Source organism: Bos indicus x Bos taurus, chromosome 20, assembly GCF_003369695.1.
Source record: "Bos indicus x Bos taurus breed Angus x Brahman F1 hybrid chromosome 20, Bos_hybrid_MaternalHap_v2.0, whole genome shotgun sequence".
In the NCBI taxonomy this organism is placed as follows: Eukaryota; Metazoa; Chordata; class Mammalia; order Artiodactyla; family Bovidae; genus Bos; species Bos indicus x Bos taurus.
This window is the reverse complement of record NC_040095.1, coordinates 36,952,581-36,972,072: the sequence shown is the minus strand read 5'-3', so window position 1 is coordinate 36,972,072 and position 19,492 is coordinate 36,952,581. Positions and strand designations below refer to the sequence as shown.

At 35.7% G+C, this 19,492-nt stretch overlaps 1 protein-coding gene across 4 annotated transcripts in view; it reads left to right on the top strand.

The window, feature by feature from the left end:
- The window catches only part of NIPBL (NIPBL, cohesin loading factor), a 205,174-nt gene extending 186,819 nt beyond the window's left edge, over positions 1–18,355 (top strand). For 2 of the 4 annotated variants that reach the window (XM_027520108.1, XM_027520109.1), the window contains 10 exons: positions 735–825; positions 2,623–2,796; positions 3,160–3,350; positions 5,224–5,331; positions 5,815–6,015; positions 9,389–9,535; positions 11,226–11,500; positions 13,333–13,507; positions 16,620–16,808; positions 17,369–18,355. In XM_027520108.1, the coding sequence (XP_027375909.1) occupies positions 735–825; positions 2,623–2,796; positions 3,160–3,350; positions 5,224–5,331; positions 5,815–6,015; positions 9,389–9,535; positions 11,226–11,500; positions 13,333–13,507; positions 16,620–16,808; positions 17,369–17,734 (1,917 nt within the window). In that variant the 3' untranslated portion in view covers positions 17,735–18,355. Of the gene's footprint in view, positions 1–734; positions 826–2,622; positions 2,797–3,159; positions 3,351–5,223; positions 5,332–5,814; positions 6,016–9,388; positions 9,536–11,225; positions 11,501–13,332; positions 13,508–16,619; positions 16,850–17,368 lie in introns of all 4 variants that reach the window. The other 2 variants (XM_027520110.1, XM_027520111.1) reach the window with 2 other exon arrangements.
- Positions 18,356–19,492: the final 1,137 nt, after the last annotated feature.

Here is a 19,492-nt window from a genome sequence, read left to right as displayed (position 1 = left end):
TGTGTGACCTGTGCATTAAAAAATGACTGTAATGACCCAGGATGAGCAGCATTAGAGTAGTCTGGGGTTTGGTGTTGTTTTGTTTTAATTTTATTGTATTTTATTTTCTATTTTTTGGATATGCGGCATGTGAAAGGGCTTTCCAGGTGGCACTCGTGGTAAAGAACCTGCCTGCTAATGCAGGAGATGTAAGAGACGCAGGATTGATCCCTGGGTCAGGAAGATCCCCTGGAAGAGGGCAGGGCAACCCACTCCAGTATTGCCTGGAGAATCCTATGGACAGAGGAGCCTCGCAGGCTGCAGTCCATAGGGTCGTACAGAGTCGGACACGACCAAAGCAACTTAGCATGCACACATGGAGTGTGGGATCTTCGTTCCCTAACCCAGGATTGAACCTGCACCCCCTCCATTGGAAGCATGTAGTCTTAACCACTGACAGACCAGGGAAGTCTCTAGAGTTGTCTGGTTTAATTCTAAAACAATGCTTTTCAAAACATGGTCTGTGAAGCCAATCGGTTAGTTACCAGTCTGATAAATTAATGCAAGTTATATCTGCAAACTGTCCCAATGAATGAGATTGTTCTAAAATTTATGGACTTATACATGTATTGGTGATTTATTCTTTAGTAAAGTTTACATGCAGAAGTTTGCTTTTAGATATTTTTTCCCTTCACAGTTGAAAGCGGATCTAAGCTACTCTTCCTTATACACTTTAATGTGTTTTTCCCCCTTAGGTTAACATAAAGGATAAAGTACTTGAACTATTGATGTATTTTACAAAGCATTCAGATGAAGAAGTGCAAACAAAAGCCATCATTGGTCTAGGTAAATTAAGTCTAGATTTCTTCCTAGTTCTTAGCTGTTTGAGAGGTTGAGGAAGTTTTAAAAATTTTGTGAGTCTAAAACATTGATTTACTTAAGTATGTTTCTGTTTAAAGTAGGATCTGGTGTCTAGAGTATACTTCTGGGGGTTAAAACAACGGGGTTCCATTTTTGGCTCATCCAGTGACTTCCTGGGTGACTTTCAGCAAGTCATGTAACTTGTATGTCAGTTTCCTCATTAGTAAAATAGAGGTGACAATACTTTTTTCAACCCCTACTTTATAGGGTTCAAAGTTCTTTAATTAAGAAAAGTGATGTAGAAAAATTTGTACTGTTGTGTATTTTTTTAATTGTTACTTTTCTTTGCAATGTTTTGTCAGTGTATGTGTCTGCCTCTTCTAAAGTCAAAACAGAGGGCAGTCTACAGACTTCTATTTATTAGTATATAGATAACACATAGTAACCAACCACATAGGAACAGCTGGATGTATACTTTTTCTCTATTATTTTTCCAAGAGCATTGATGTAATAAATACATGTGGTTAGGTTAGGTCTTTGAGGTTTATCTGGAAGGATATTGGAATATGGGCGAAATTTGAGAAGGATAGCCTTAAAGTCTTGATACCTGAACTAAATGCACTAAAAAAAATTAGAAGAGCACTCTCTTCATGTTTTTGTGCTGTTGTTTTTTTGTTGTTGTTGTTGTTTGTTTTGTTTTACTCTGTACAGATACAGAGTATCTTAATATCTTATTTCCTCTTCATCTCTTTCAGAAAATTACATATAGCAAATAGAGTAAAAATTCATATACCACTTACTAGGGAGTTGTATTGGTAGAGTATTACCTTTCAAGTCAAATATGTACTTCAGTCTGGACATACATTCTATAAAACAGCAAAAACTAATAGTGTTACATCTAATTCAGAGAACAAAGAATGTAAATTTTAATTTGAAGCAGTACTATGCAGAAAATAGTGCCTTTAGACCAGTTAATAAAAGTTGCCTGGGCCATTGTTATCCTGTGTCACCTTGGGCTAGTTATCTGATCACTCTATGCTTTGAATTTAGTTTGTTATTTGGCATCCATAATATTTGCTCTCATCAAAGATCTTCGTTTCATCTCATAAATAAGCATTTTGTATAAATAAACATGGGTAATACTATTTTGGGTAATAAATATGGGTAATTTGTGATTATAGAATTCAACATTGTGGCTTCATTATAACAACATATAGAAATAGATACAAGATTTTTAGCTTTATTTTAGAAGTACTTCATTTCATCAGATGAATATATTTTAATAGCACCAAGGTTAGTACCTTCCACTAGGGATCTAAAAAGGCACACATTACCTCTTAAATCCTGAAAATATCCCCTTGAGGTAGGTGGGTGGTAAATATTATTGTCCCCATTTTACAGATGGAGAATTGAGGCACAGAGAGATTATGTGACTCACCCAAGGTCACACTACAAGTCAGTGGTGGAGCCAGGAATAGAACCCAAGACTCCTGACTCCTAGTCCACTCCCTTAGCCACTAGGCCCTGCTCCCTCCTCAAGGTTTCCTCTTGAGTGAAATTCTCCTTTGAAATGCAATTTCTTGTTTTTAATTCATGGGGGAAGAAGTACCTGCTCTAATACTTCTCTAGGTAAGGCCACCAGCATATTCTTCCAGTCATTTTAAGTTTTAATTTTTGAAATAAGATACTCTTTATATACTTTATCAACATTTTCAATAAATGTTATATTTAATTTTAATATTAATATATCAAGAGAATTTTTGTTTTTTTCATCTTCTTTAGGATTTGCCTTTATTCAGCACCCAAGTCTAATGTTTGAGCAAGAGGTGAAAAATCTATACAATAATATTTTATCTGATAAAAACTCCTCAGTAAATTTAAAAATACAAGTGTTAAAAAACCTCCAGACCTACCTACAAGAAGAAGATACACGTATGCAGCAGGCAGATAGAGACTGTAAGTGAAAATATATTTTCAAAGTTCACAGTGGGGCTGCAGTTAGCATACTGTGTGACTCTTTTTTAATCCAGATACCTACTTAGCCTATATTAGATAAAGGAGTTGAGTTAAAGAAGATACTTCATAAACTCCCTAAAGTAGTTTATAAATTGAATGTGCATGCAGACTTTAACATTTTGACAGAGGGAAAGGGATTATACTTTCTCATCATGTTCTCCAAGGGGTCTCTAACAGACCTAAAAAAATTTAAAAATTAAGGACCAATGAGTCAGCTGTCACATTTTGTGCTTTTGTGACTTAATTTAGAATAGTTAGTAAAGTTAATATACATATTCTTAGTATGTTTACTTCCTTTTGTAGGGAAGAAGGTTGCAAAACAGGAAGACTTGAAAGAAATGGGTGATGTTTCCTCAGGGATGAGTAGTTCCATCATGCAGCTTTACCTCAAACAGGTGCTTGAGGCGTTTTTTCACACCCAATCAAGTGTACGCCACTTCGCCCTCAATGTCATTGCATTGACTCTAAACCAAGGTCTTATTCATCCAGTTCAGGTAAGTATGTTTTACAGCAATAGCACTTACGGAAGGAGCCAAGAATTTGTTGCCACTTGAAGACATTGTGATTAGAAAATAAGTAGTTCTTTATTCCTCTTAGTTGTCAATTTCGGGGGTGAGGGGGACCATCCAAAACTCTTAGGAATCCAAGTTTTAGTCCATCTTTTAGGTTGTTTTTAACTGCAAAGTACATATATATTCATAATGTTGATTCTATTATACAAACTTTATATTTGCACAGTATGTACTCAGTATTACTTCTTCTAAGTAGGGATAATAGATTTGATTTAATTCACGTTGACGCTTACCTCTAAAATCCAACAACAGCGTGTAATATAAATGGAGTTAAGGGTATAATCTATCTTAACAGTGTGGATTTTAGTCCACAGAAAAGTCACCTATATAATCTGAACTCTGTTCCTTCATCTTTAATTGGAACTAAGATCAAGCACCAAATACCTTAAAACATGGATTTGTAGACTAGATGATGTACTCAAGACATATTTGTACTACAAGGGATTGGCAGCTAATGTTTATGTTGTAGTATTCACCATCTGACACATTCAGGAGAGTGCCATAGGCTGCAGAAGTGAATTTGTTAAATAACAGCCTGTACCCTTCAAGATTTTTATTTCGGCTGTTCTGTTTAACTTTTAAAAAATATATTCTTGATTATTATGCTGTGTTATTCTCTGTATCCTGAAACAAAACACACTAATGAATATTCAGTCTGTTCTTTGTGACTCAGGGCAGGATTACTTAATAAAATGTACAGTACTCTGTTGATACTCTTGACTATTTTAGATACTTAGGGCTCTTTGCTGATATGCTTAGTAGTCTTAGGTTTTGCTTTTATTGTATCTTTTTTTAAACTTTAAACTTTTATATTTATAAAAAATTGCAGGAGTGGCACATTAAGCCCTTCATACTCTTTACGTATATTTTGTTGCCATTTTGCCACATTTGCTTTCTCTCTGCATACACACATGAAACCATTTGATAGTAAGTTTGAGATATCATGATTCTTTACCTCTAAATACTCAACATACATTTTTTTAAGAACAGAAACATTCTCTTATAAAACCATAATGCAGTCAATCAAATTTAGGAAATTTAACATTGATACAATAATATGTAATGTATTTTCATATTTTACAAGTTAAGCTAATAATGTTTTTTGTGAGCCTCCCCCCACCCTGCAATTCAGGGTTTGATTCTTGATGACCCATTTCATTCAGTGCTATGTCTACTTTTTTATTTGTTTGTTGCTATTTTTCTGGCTTCCTCACCTCTAATTCAGAGTCACCTAACATAGTAGTGACTGGTGTTTCCTGACCAGTGAGTATGGCTGTTATCAGATTACTACCTATCCAGCTGTCAGACTACTGAAGCCGTATCTAAAATCAGCATAATAGGGAGGAAATTTATATTTTTCTGGTGTTGAGTATGGAAGACAAATTTTTTCACCCTTTATTTTCTTTACAAAGAAAATTCAGTCAGGCCTAAAAAATTATTGGATTATTAATTTGTAGTATATATCATACTTTTAAATGAATATTCTTAGTTTGGGAGCCCTTTTTTTTTTTAATAAAAGAACTTTAAACTCACGTTGAAATTGCTTGAAGTTGACCACATCACTTTTTTTGTTTTTAATTTTTTGCTGATGCTCCAGTGCTTTTTTACTTTTAGCTAAATCTAAGGGCAGATTAATAAATTTTAAAAGAATACTAAAACATGGCATTCATTTATAGGAAAGCCAGTGAGCTAAATTCATATGTCCCAGATATATAGCAAGTTTTAATATACGTCAAGATACATACAGAGCTTTTACTACTATGATGTCTCATGAATTCTTTATTTTTATTTCCAGTGTGTGCCGTATTTAATTGCTATGGGCACAGACCCAGAACCAGCTATGCGGAACAAGGCTGATCAGCAGCTTGTGGAAATAGACAAAAAATATGCTGGATTCATTCACGTATGTATTTTTAAATTGTGCAGCCTAAATTTAAATATTGTTCTTTGGTAAACCATTTCTTTGGCAAATGTCCTACCCAGATTCATATTCAAATAAAATATTTTGCTTACTAATTACTTCTAAACATGAATCTAAGTTTGTCCCCCAAGGTGTTTATTCTTTTTAAAATTAACTCTCTAAGATTGAGCTGGAAGTAACAGTATAGCATGCACTCTGGATGAAACCAGGATGCATGGGTTCTAGTGCCTACTGTGTATCTTGGCAGTGATGGCTCCTCTGGGTCTCCACTTTTTTCTTCTATAAAAATGAGCAGATTACAATAGATGATCTCTAATATTCCTTCCAGTGCTTGCATTCTATGCTTTTTATTATTTTAAATAAAACCAAATTATAAACTTCACCTCTAACTATAATGCTCAAATTTATATTTTTAATTTGGCTCTTTTAATTTCTGTGACAAAAACAAGGCTTTATTGATTTCAGATGAAAGCAGTGGCTGGCATGAAGATGTCTTACCAGGTACAACAGGCAATCAACACGTGCCTAAAAGATCCTGTAAGGGGTTTCCGGCAGGACGAGTCCTCCAGTGCTTTGTGTTCACACCTTTACTCCATGATCCGTGGAAACCGCCAGCACAGACGCGCCTTTCTGATTTCTTTACTCAACCTCTTTGATGACACAGCAGTAAGCATTAAAAACTTCTTATTTTAAGAAGATAAATGTTCTATAAATTGTGTGCCTAAAGTAGTCAACATTTTAAAAATATTATCATTTTAATAAATAATAGTGACTATCTTAAATGTGTTTATTTAGGTCTATGTTAACTACATTGTATTGAAGAGGAAGTTTAGCATGAAAATAAAATGAGGGATAAAGTATAATTTTGTCTCCATACTGAGTATGTTACAGACTTGATGGCAGTTCCTTTAAGCATGCTTTCACATAAACTATGTTACTAAACTGTCACTTCTTGAGGTGGGTGGATGGATGGATAGATAGATAAAGTGAAATTCCACTTGTTTATATCAGACTCGAACCTTTTAGAGTAACTGTCCTGGGTTTTAGGCTGTTGAGATCCTTGCTTGTTCAACCTGACCTCGTTTAATGAAAAGCCCACTTTTGTGTAATTACAGTTTTGATCCTTTAGGAGCTATTGTACAAGTTGCATTGGCCAAGACTATAAGGCAGGAAAATAAAATATCCCATTCTTTAATTTTACCTCTGAATGTTTTCATTCATTTTACAACAGTATTCAGCATACGCGTTATGGTAGCCATTGTGCTAGAAGATGAAGATGTGGTATCTTTCCACATAGAACCAGTTCTTGTGTGAAGCTTTAAAAATAAAAATTTTTTTTCGTATTTTAATCACTTGACTTGACTTTGTTGCTGTTCCGACACCAGATTATTTCAGTGAAGTAAAATTAAAATTATGTGTTGGTCGCTCAGTCGTGTCCGACTCTTTGCAACCCCATAGACTGTAGCCCACCAGGCTCCTCTGTCCATGGAATTCACCAGGCAAGAATACTGGAGTGGGTTGCCATGCCCTTCTCCAGGGGATCTAAAAGTTACCAGAATACAGATGCCTTATTAGACCTTTTCTTTTTAAATAGTACATGAAATTTTTGGTTGTATTATCTAACAAATAAATATAATACCCTTCTATTTTAGAAACGCTTGGAATATAATTTAATCATCATCAGGACTGTCACCAGTATTAAGCTTTCATTGTGTGTAAGAGGTTTAGATAGGAGTACATAATGATAAGATAAGGTGCTCTTGTCATCATTGGATCTTGCTTCCTGTAAGACAGCGGTTAACATTAGCATAGTCTGAGTCCCAGATGGTTTGTATTTGTATCGCCCTTTCTCTTGGGCTTCCCTGGTGGCTCAGATAGTAAAGCATCTGTCTACAACGTGGGAGACCCGGGTTCGATCCCTGGGTTGGAAAGATCCCCTGGAGAAGGAAATGGCAATCCAGTCCAGTCTTTCTCTTCTTCTTGAGCTTCATTCCTACATGATTTCATTGCTTGCTGTATGTCATTAGCTGGATGTTCTGTCACCCCAGCATGTAACATGCTAAATTGGAAATCTAGTTTTCATAATACAGTGCTTTCTTCTGACTACCTCCAACAGAAGATGTCAGAGGAGAAACAAATTACTGAAGATGTAGGGGAATAAGATGGATCTACTATTTAAGACAGAGCAGGTGTAAAAACATAAATAAAGGTACAAAGATAAGAATGGGTGGGAAATAATGAATAGATTCATTATTTAGACCAGCAAGGTCATAGTGAGACATGGTTTATGGAGGATCTTCGGTAATACCTCAGCTGGTAAAAAATCCGCCTGCAGTGCGGGAGCCTGTGTTCACACCGAAGGTAATAAGGGATTGAGTTCTTATGATGAGAGTTGGAAGGAAAAGAATGGATGGAAGGAAAGAAGAAACACTGAGGAAGGAATAAATTATATGAGACATTGTGAGAAGAGTCAAAGGATAACTGGAATATTTTTGTCCTGTTGTTGAGTCCCCTAGTCATGTCCACCTCTTTGCAGCCCCATGGACTACAGATGCCAGGCCTCTCTGTCCCTCACCATCTCCCGAATTTGCCCAAGTCCATGTCCATTGCATCGTTGATGCCATGCAGCCATCTCATCCTTTGATGCCCCTCCATCTTTCCCAGCATCAGGGACTTTTCCAATGAGTCAGCTGTTCACATCAGATGACAAAAATACAGCTTCAGCATCAGTCCTCCCAATGAGTATTTAGGATTGATTTCCCTTAAGATTGACTGGTTTGATCTCCTTGTAGTCCGAGGGACTCTCAGGGCTTCTAAGCACACAAAAAATAGAATGTTGGTAAAAGCAGTTTGAAAAGGAGTTGGTTTGAGAAGGAAATAGAAGAGGAATAGTCAAAGAGCTAGGAAGAGAAAACTAAGGAAAAAGGTTTCAGGGAGGCAAGGGTGGTTGTCTGTATTTTCCCAACTTTAACATGTACATATTGATACATATTTAAAAATAAAAAATAGAGTGGGAGTTTCATGAATACTAATAGCAAGTTCATTCCATCTGTCCTTTGGGATTTTTTGTTGTTTGCTACCACTGATATGGCATTTTATGTTGTTTGGGCAGCAGGATAAGGGAGATGGTAGGAAGGTGTGTTTGGGGAGGGATTTTAGGGAAGCGTTTGACCATGCTTCAGGCAATGCGGAATCTTAGTTCCCCAAACAGGGATTAAACCCCTGCCCCCTTGCAGTGTAAGCACAGTGTCTTAACCACCAAACCACCTGGGAAGTACCTGGAAGTAGTGTTTTTAATGGCCTGTTTTTTTTTTTTAAGCTATAAGTATTTTTAAAGGAATTTAAATATTAATATGTCTTTCTGTTTATATTCCGTATGATCATGAAGTTCTGAAAAAAAGTCTCTGTTACTTCTTTTAAAAGCAAACAAGTATTAGTAACCATAATGTGCCAACATCAGAGTTTTTATGGTGTGAATCTTTGGCAACTCTGTCAGAATGACTCTGATATTTTAAATTATACACACACAGGAAACTGACAATTATTTTAAGAGTACATGAACTTGGATTTTTTTAATCCACATGTTTGAACTATAATTATTACCTCTTACTTTTGAAGACTGTGTGTAACTGATCTCTCCATATGGGTTAAACTTTTAGAGGCACAATGATAAATAATCATGAATTCATATGTGTACTTTCTGATGTGGTATGGATTTATCGTAAAGATTCTATATACTCTATAAGAAAACTTCCGGGACTTCCACTTGGGTGCACTGAAAAAACATTCACCTCTTCCCTTTTTAAGGTACCATGGTTTAAGTCATTAGGAAATCTGTTAAAATGGATTTAAGATTATTCTGTAAAATCCATTTCTCTTCTGCTTCCTCCTTCATCTTCCTTCTTTCTCTCCCTGTCCCTTCCTTTCTGAAACATTAGCTGAGGTGAAAGTACCCTGTAATATTTTTTCTAAAAAGGTTTTTATGATGGATTTCTGGATTATCTACTAAATGTGTACTTTTTTTTTTTTTAATTTACAGAAAACAGAAGTGAATATGCTCTTGTATATAGCAGACAATCTAGCCTGTTTTCCATACCAGACACAGGAAGAGCCGTTGTTTATAATGCATCATATAGACATTACACTCTCTGTTTCTGGTAGTAACCTACTGCAGTCATTCAAGGAGGTAAGTTACACACATTGCTATTCTTAATGCATCTTTCAGAATGCAGGCACGCTATTTTCACTGTTTTGTTTCTCATTGTTCTTTTTATTGTTTTCACAGGTATATAAAACCTTGGTAAATAAACTTACTGAAATCTAAATAGTGCTTGAGTTGGAGAGAGGAAATGAGTTGCCATTTCATTTCCATTAAGAAAGTTCTTAAAACCATTTCATTCCAGATCATTTAGGTGAAATTTATACATGCACATACTTACGTGCATGCACACGTGTGCACACACACACACATGCATGCATGCATACGTGGATTGTTCTGTTGATAAGCCATCCCATGTCTTTATTTCTCCCACTTTAAGCACTGACCTTAAATGTTCACTGTCCATTCATATATTCATTTAAACCTCATTTTAAAAACTCCTTGCTCTTTTATAAATCTGAAAATACGGTAGATAACACTAGTACACTTGAAGAGATACAGATATGAATATAAATAGCTTACTTACAAGGAACACAGAAAATTTATACTATTGATTTCCTTATCCCTGAACACCAGAATCATTGGTGTATTGTATGCCCAAAATCTTTACTAAGTTTTTTGTTGTGAACTTTATATCTTTTCTTTCATGGTTTTTAAGAAGAAAATATAGTTGGTTTAATTGTAAAAGCAACTGGTGTAGCCCTGGGAATACAGTAGGTGCACTCAGTAATTTACATTATTTTAAATTAGTTGGAATATTTTCATGTACCTGATGATACAAGTAAATATTCTCATTTTATAGTATCATTGTGCCCAAAACTCAGCCTGGTCAAACTCATAAATCAGGGAGATTATTTTAATACCTAAAAGTTAGAATTACAGAGGTATCTGAACCCTACTTGAAGTGCAGACCAGAACCAGTAGCACCAGCCTCACCTGAGAGCTTGTTAGACATGTAGAACCTTAGGTCCCACCCTAGACCTGCTGACACAGTGTTTGCATTGTTAATAAAATGCCTAGGTGTTTAATATGCACATTGAAGTTTAAGAGGTTAATAATTTCCCAGGAACTTGATCCATCATGTTATCTTATTTTACTTCATTAACTGTTGTAAATATACTTGTTCATGTTTCTCCTGTTTTATTTCTTAACAGCTATATTTTGAATATTGCTTTGTAATCTTTTCCACCTCTGGAAACCAGTTGGCTTTGTTTCTTTTAAAAAGCTAACGGTTTCGTAAAGTACAAAGAAACAATTTAATTTTTTAAGAAAAACTGCATGTTATCTTGCTGAAAAGTTCTTAAATGGGAGAGTTTAAAAGAAGGTGGGGGAATTCAAGACCTATTATATTTTCCTCAGTTAAATTATAATTACTTCTTTTCCTCTGTAATGGCTTACCTATATACCAAATTGTTAGTTCTATAATTTATCTTTCATTGCTATCATATAAGAAAATTCTTTCCCTTGGAATGATATTCCAGAAGGGTTTAGGGAGGGTGGCACAGTAGTTGGAGGAGCGGATTTTATTTAGTCTTAGAACATTATTTTCTCCCTAAGGGTTACAACCCCAGTTGTTAACAGAAAGTCAGAGAGTTTTGATATATGAAACACTAAATTGCGGATACTTTTGAAGCTGTTGAAGGGAGCATATGTATAGTTCTTAGTGGTATTTTCATTTTATTATTTTTTAGACAGAATAATTTCCTCTTTTTTTCAGTCCATGGTAAAAGACAAAAGGAAAGAGAGAAAATCATCTCCTGGTAAGGAAAATGAGTCAAGCGAGAGTGAAGAAGAAGTCTCTAGGCCTCGAAAGTCACGGAAACGTGTAGATTCGGATTCAGATTCGGATTCAGAAGATGATATAAATTCGGTGATGAAATGTTTGCCAGAAAATTCAGCTCCTTTAATTGAGTTTGCAAATGTCTCCCAGGGTATTTTATTGCTTCTGATGTTAAAGCAACATTTGAAGAATCTCTGTGGATTTTCTGATAGGTAAGATTATATAAGCGGTGAAAGAAAAACTTGCTGTCTTCAAATAATGAAGAAATATGAAACTCAGTTTTGATTGCATGCTGAATATTAAAAATGCTCCTTTTTTATAAAAAGGAGTTTGTTCCTTTTAACTGCTATATAGTGTTTTGGTTGTACAATATACTATAATTTGTACATTCTGTTATTGAAGAGAGGAAAGCTATATTCTTCTATTTGGAGATAATGCATCATAAATTAAAAGACTTATTATGTTGGCTTCCCTAAAAAGATATTAGAGAATTAGGCTAACCCCAAAAATAGATGGCAGGGACTTCCCAGGTGGTCCAGTGGCTCAGACTCTGCACTCCCAATGCAGGAGGCCTGGGTTTGATCCTTTGTCAGGGAAGTAGATCCCACATGCCACAACCAAGACCCAGCACAGCAAAATAAATCAATAAAAGTAAATATTAAAAAAAATAGATGGCAAATTCAAGTTTTTAAAGAGCTATGAATGAAGAATAAATAGATGCAGACCAGCTAGGCTAAGTTCTAACAGGATCCAGTAGTCTTTAATGTACACTATCAAGGTAAGAGATAGAAAAGTACTAATAACTTTGAATGCGCTATAATTTTATTCATCATCAATCACTACACTGCTTGTACCCGTGGAATTTTGGACATTTTTCACATTCATTGATTCCTTATGAAGTTAAATGTTCATAGGGACAGATAACGAAATGAATAAAGTGGACCCGGGTAGGTCACTGGCAAAATGAACACATTTGGGGTTCAGATATTCATCAGCTTGTTGCCATGGGAGAAAGTGGGAACAATGTGGCCAGAGCTTCCATTTTTTTCAAGGGAAACTAGAAAATCCAGATTTTAATGAGAAATACCTTGATGTTAAATGTTGGCAACTGTAGGACCTACTGTGTTATATTGCGCTTCACAGATACTACATTTTATACAGATTGAAGGTTTGTGGCTGTCTCGCTTCACACAAGTCTGTTGGCTCCATTTTTCCAACAGCACTTGTTCCCTTTGTGTGTCTCACATTTTGTAGTTATTCAACAACATTTAAATATTTTTCATTGTTATTTTTATTGTGGTCTTTGATCAGTCATCTTCAATGTTATGATTGCCAAAAGATTACAATTCACTGAAGACTCATGATACTTTTTAGCAATAAAGTATTTTTTAATTAAGATATATACGATTTTCAACATAATGCTGTTGCACACTTTAAATAGACTACAGTACGTTGTAAAGGTAACCTTTATATTCATTGGGAAACAAAAAATTGGGTTCACTTTATTGCAATAATTGCTTTATTGCAATGGTCTGGAACCAAACCCGTAATGTCTCCAAGGTATTGCCTGTAATTCAAAATAATTTAAAACCTTGTAAAATCTTGGGGCAGTGCTAAGGAGATGGAAAGATTTTGAAATAGAGTTGTTAATAATATGAAGCAGGTTTGTAAACAATCATTCTGGCTGTGTAGAGAATGAAAAATCTTAGAGAAGGTAAACCAGTTAGGTAGTACTGAGTAATTATATTAAAACTGCCCTACAGTCACAATCATGGTACTAAAAAATGGACATGAGAAGCTACTTTGATTTAAAGGATGCCTCGATTCAAGACAAGTACTGAGGAAAACAGGAGAATATTACTCTTTAATCTTTGATTTTGTGTCTTTACTTCCCTTTTAAAATTTATTTTGTATACAGTTTCACTGGTTAAAATCTATATGACAAAAAGTTTAATTATAAGTAAATAAAACTTAACTAGAATCCATTTAAATGTAAATGTCTGAAAAAAATTTTTACATTAATGGTTTTATTTTCCTAAAACAGTAAAATTCAGAAATACTCTCCATCCGAATCTGCAAAAGTGTATGATAAAGCGATAAACCGGAAAACAGGAGTTCATTTTCATCCCAAGCAAACACTGGACTTCCTGCGGAGTGATATGGCTAATTCCAAAATCACTGAAGATGTGAAGAGGAGTATAGTAAAACAGTACCTAGATGTGAGTAGTAAAACCAAAATATATTTCATTTTGATAATGACTTTTTTAAATGTGAATACTTTTGAGAGGGCTACCGTCTTTAGCCATTTCTGTTCCTCTTCCTTCTGGCAATCAATATCACAACTTTTTCATGTTTTCTTACAGAAGAAGTACAAGTATATAAATATACACACACATACGTATATATATGTATATATATACCCATTTAATAAGTGTGTATGTGAGTGTATTAATTATGCTTTTAAAATGTCTTTAAGAATAGGCAAATGCAGGGAATTCCCTGGTGGTCCAGTGGTTAAGACTCCACACCTTCACTGCTGAGGGCTCAGGGTTCGATCCCTGGTCAGGGAACTTAGATCCTGAAAGCCATGTGGAGCATCTGGGAAAAAAAATAAGGGGGGCAGATTCAGAAAATAGAACCGAAGTTTGCAGGGCCTGTGGGGAGGGAGGAATCAGATCAGACCAGTCGCTCAGTTGTGTCCAACTCTTTGCGACGCCATGAATCGCGCAACGCCAGGCCTCCCTGTCCATCACCAACTCCCAGAGTTCACTGAGACTCATATCCATCGAGTCAGTGATGCCATCCAGCCATCTCATCCTCTGTCGTCCCCTTCTCCTCCTGCCCCCAATCCCTCCCAGCATCAGAGTCTTTTCCAATAAGTCAACTCTTCTCATGAGGTGGCCAAAGTACTGGAGTTTCAGCTTTAGCATCATTCCTTCCAAAGAAATCCCAGGGCTGCTCTCCTTCAGAATGGACTGGTTGGATCTCCTTGCAGTCCAAGAGACTCTCAAGAGTCTTCTCCAACACCACAGTTCAAAAGCATCAATTCTTCGGTGCTCGGCCTTCTTCACAGTCCAACTCTCACGTCCATACATGACCACAGGAAAAACCATAGCCTTGACTAGATGAACCTTTGTTGGCAAAGTAATGTCTCTGCTTTTGAATATGCTATCTAGGTTGGTCATAACTTTCCTTCCAAGGAGTAAGCGTCTTTTAATTTCATGGCTGCAGTCACCATCTGCAGTGATTTTGGAGCCCAGAAAAATAAAGTTGGACACTGTTTCCACTGTTTCCCCATCTATTTCCCATGAAGTGATGGGACCTGATGCCATGATCTTCATTTTCTGAATGTTGAGCTTTAAGCCAACTTTTTCACTCTCCACTTTCATCTTCATCAAGAGGCTTTTTAGTTCCTCTTCACTGTCTGCCATGAGGGTGGTGTCATCTGCATATCTGAGGTTATTGATACTTCTCCCGGCAATCTTGATTCCAGCTGTGTTTCTTCCAGTCCAGCATTTCTCATGTTTGTACTCTGCATATAAGTTAAATAAACAGGGTGACAATATACAGCCTTGATGTACTCCTTTTCCTATTTGGAACCAGTCTGTTGTTCCATGTCCAGTTCTAACTGTTGCTTCCTGACCTGCATACAGGTTTCTCAAGAGGCAGATCAGATGGTCTGGTATTCCCATCTCTTTCAGAATTTTCCACAGATTATTGTGATCCACACAGTCAAAGGCTTTGGCATAGTCAATAAAGCAGAAATAGATGTTTTTCTGGAACTCTCTTGCTTTTTGCATGATCCAGCAGATGTTGGCAATTTGATCTCTGGTTCCTCTGCCTTTTCTAAAACCAACTTGAACATCAGAAAGTTCACGGTTCACGTGTTGCTGAAGCCTGGCTTGGAGAATTTTGAGCATTACTTTACTAGCGTGTGAGATGAGTACAATTGTGGGGTAGTTTGAGCATTCTTTGGCATTGCCTTTCTTTGGGATTGGAATGAAAACAGACCTTTTCCAGTCCTGTGGCCACTGCTGAGTTTTCCAAATTTGCTGGCATATTGAGTGCGACACTTTCACAGCATCATCTTTCAGGATTTGGAATAGCTCAACTGGAATTCTATCACCTCCACTAGATTTGTTCTAGTGATGCTTTCTAAGGCCCACTTGACTTCACATTCCAGGATGTCTGGCTCTAGGTCAGTGATCACACCATCGTGATTATCTGGGTCGTGAAGATCTTTTTTGTACAGTTCTGTGTATTTTTGCCATCTCTTCTTAATATCTTCTGCTTCTGTTAGGTTCATACCATTTCTGTCCTTTATCGAGCCCATCCTTGCATGAAATGTTCCTTTGGTATCTCTGATTTTCTTGAAGAGATCTCTAGTCTTTCCCCTTCTGTTGTTTTCCTCTATTTCTTTGCATTGATCGCTGAAGAAGGCTTTCTTATCTCTTCTTGCTATTCTTTGAAACTCTGCATTCAGATGTTTATATCTTTCCTTTTCTCCTTTGCTTTTGGCTTCTCTTCTTTTCACAGGTATTTGTAAGGGAGGAATGGGGAGTATTAAATGGGTACAGATTGAGTTTCTTTTGGGAATGATGTAAAAGTTTTAGAAATAATGGTAGTGATGGTTATGCAACATTTGAATATACTTCATGTGAATGACTTAAGGACTTTAAAATAAAGTGGTAAATTTTGTGTTTTACCACAATAAAATTTTTTTAATGTTTTAAAAAATGTTTTTCAAGATTGTCCTAAAAAGTAAAAATAAAGTCTTTAAATTTAATCTACTTAAAGCTGGTAGTTGAATATAACTACTCATGATTTTCTTGACTACAAATGTAAGCTACACAATGGTTTTCATATCATTCATAGACTGCAAACCTTATACTTTAAATTTAGCATTTATTTTAGTTCTTTAAAGTTGTTTGACATCTTTCATTTATTCTTATATCCTCTTGGTGGAAAGCAGAAGGAGCAGAAAATGTTTAAATGTCTGTCAGTAATTAGTAATCACTGGCTGCTTGATAATTTGGATCAGTGTCAGTGACATCTTGCTTGTAGGCGAAATCTGGTCAGCTGCCTGTTGGTGTAAAATAAAGTTTTATTGAAACAGCTATGCACATTCATTTCTGTATTGCATTTTAGCCTGCAGAGCCAAAAATACTTCCAATCTGGCTCTTTAGAAAAAACGTTTTCGAGCACCCAAGTTGGACAGTAGCTAAAGTCTTTCACCAAAATCAAACCACTGCCATGGAAAACATTTAGGAATTTGACAGTCTTGTTTGAAATGTTTACCTCAAATTCTAAGTTAATATCTAATTTTTGTAGTTCAAACTTCTCATGGAACATCTGGACCCTGATGAAGAGGAAGAAGAAGGGGAGGTGTCAGCCAGCACAAATGCTCGGAACAAAGCAATTACCTCGCTGCTTGGAGGAGGCAGCCCTAAAAATAATGCAGCAGCAGAGACAGAAGATGATGAAAGTGATGGGGAGGATAGAGGAGGAGGCACTTCAGGGGTGAGGCGGAGGAGGAGTCAACGTATTTCGCAGCGTATTACGTAAAATGATTTTTATGTGCTTATATATGTCAGTCTATTCAATGTACACCAAGTAATGTAATACTTATGAGAGAAAACATTTTGTAGATAGAAATTCTCTACTTACCCATTTATACATCTTTTTGTAGAAAGTTTAACATAAAAGACAATAAAAAAGAAAAAACAGAAATGAGATTTATCCAGCATAAAAGGTTATTAATTTTTCTTTGGATTGTATTAATGTGTGTTATCCTTTTTTATTGTTGCTAAATTTTATGTAGCTTTATGGTTCACATGTATATATAATTTTATATATCAATAAGAGTAAAGACACGGGTACAAATTAAGAGATACATGGTTTTACAAATATATGTTAACCCCTTGGCGCTGGCGGTCACGGTGCGTCTCATTGCCGGCAATGGAAGTGTGCTGGGATATCCCAACTCCCGGCGTCAAGGGATTAAAAGCAATAAAAACAATAATTTCACTAAAATTATTTTGTGTAACACTTGGTCTTTTTTCCCCCTCCCAATGTTTTAGTCATTGAGAAGGTCAAAACGAAATTCAGACTCTACGGAGTTGGCAGCACAGATGAATGAAAGTGTTGACGTCATGGATGTCATCGCTATTTGCTGTCCAAAGTACAAAGACCGACCACAGATTGCAAGAGTAGTACAGAAAACCAGCAGTGGCTTCAGTGTTCAGTGGATGGCAGGCTCCTACAGTGGCTCCTGGACTGAGGCTAAGCGCCGTGATGGCCGCAAACTGGTGCCTTGGGTAGACACTATTAAAGAGTCAGACATTATTTACAAAAAAATTGCTCTAACGAGTGCTAATAAGCTGACTAATAAAGTTGTTCAGACTTTACGATCCCTGTATGCCGCCAAGGATGGGACTTCCAGCTAATGAATTTGTACATGCAGCCAAATTTACAGGAGTTTTTTTTAAAGGCAGAAAAACTTGAATATCAACATTCTGGCAAAAAAAAAAAAAAAAATCAGTTTTATGAAGAGTAAGAATGGAACCTGGGATGCAGGAACAAAAGAAGGAAATGTTGGGCAAACATTTTTGTGGGAGCTCCCTTCGCTGTTGTGCAGCAGAAACAGATTCTCAGTTCATTTTTACTCCCACTGTATTATAGTTTAACAAAAATTGTTTATATCTTGGAAAAAAAAACTTTCTGTTTAAAAATAAACAAGTGAATGTTGGAAATTAGTCTGTTAATGTTCTTAATAAAGTGTTCTTGGAGTTTAACCTAGCAGCGGATGGCTTTCTTTAGCTTAGCCCAGTTTCCAGGGAAGCATTGTTTTTTCCAGGCTGTAAAATGGCAGAATCTCCTGGATATATAATTTATTCTGTTGGAAAAAAAAAAAAAGCATGCAGTATCTATGACCTATCTGCAGAAGGAGTTTTTGTAAATGTAGATTTTGATGTATTAGGTCACCCTGAAAACAATACAAGAAAAGGGATCCCCAGACTACCTGGTGGAGCGAATACTGCAATAAATTTTTTTACTTCTCTTTGTTACTTGTCTGTTTCCATTTGAATTTCTTATTGTAAAGATCTGTTTAAATCCATTTATATTATTTTGCAGTCTTTTATGTAAAATTTATTATATCACTGGTTTTCAAGACAAAACATAAAATATTGTTTATACAATTTGTATAGGCTGACTTCTGAATAATTGGTATCTATTATTTTCATTCCCATAAGAGGGTGTAAACAATTAACTCCAGGGTTTTATTGTATCCTACAATATTTAGTATTAACTATATATGATTTAGCACTGTGCCAAACACATTTTCAAGAGTACATTTTGATATAAAAAGAAACTATAGTTTGTTCCTTGTATGCTTCAATTTCTTTCTAGTGATGTCATGATGGTAATATTTATTTTTTAAACCTCGGGGGAAAAGTTACAGTTTTGGGAAAAGGTAACAATCATGCTATTTTGGGAAACTAGCATTTCTCTTAGTTAAAATTATGCCATGTGTTATTTTCAAAATAGAATTGAGATGCCTATAACACTTCATAATAACATTACATTTTTCACGAGTTATTTTTTAATGCTGAAAAAGGAGTAATTTTACTAGTTGAGATGTTTATTCATTTTCTATTCTAAATGTTTTATACATCTTTGGGGAGCAGTTGTCATTTATTTGTTTGTTATTACAGATGGGGAGGTGGGTATTTAATTAGTTGATTTGCATAGTTGATGCTCAGAAATAGTAATGCCTAAATTTACAGAGGATGAGGTCTGTTTCAGATTTAAATCTTTTTAAAAATATGTACTATTTTTTAAGTCAGCTTTTTAAAACTGACCTCTAGAATGTTAAGTTTTATGAAATTGGCCAATAAATGAAGATACTCAATTTGTGAGGAAGAGTGACATTGCCATAAAATACGTTTCTGTGAACTCCTATTAAACCACTATGAAAAGAACTTTACAGGATCTATTTCCTATGTGGGATTATTTCAGAACATTTTCTTGAAGGAAATGTTTTCTCATTCTTCTTTTTCTTCCACTTAATTGCATGTTTCCTCTTCCTTTTTACTGTGAAGTATGTGGGACAAAACTAGATTGGGTTTCCCCCCACCCCGCACCTTTGGAGTTTTATCAGCAAAAGGTTAAGGTGACTTTTGAAAACAATAATGATATATCAG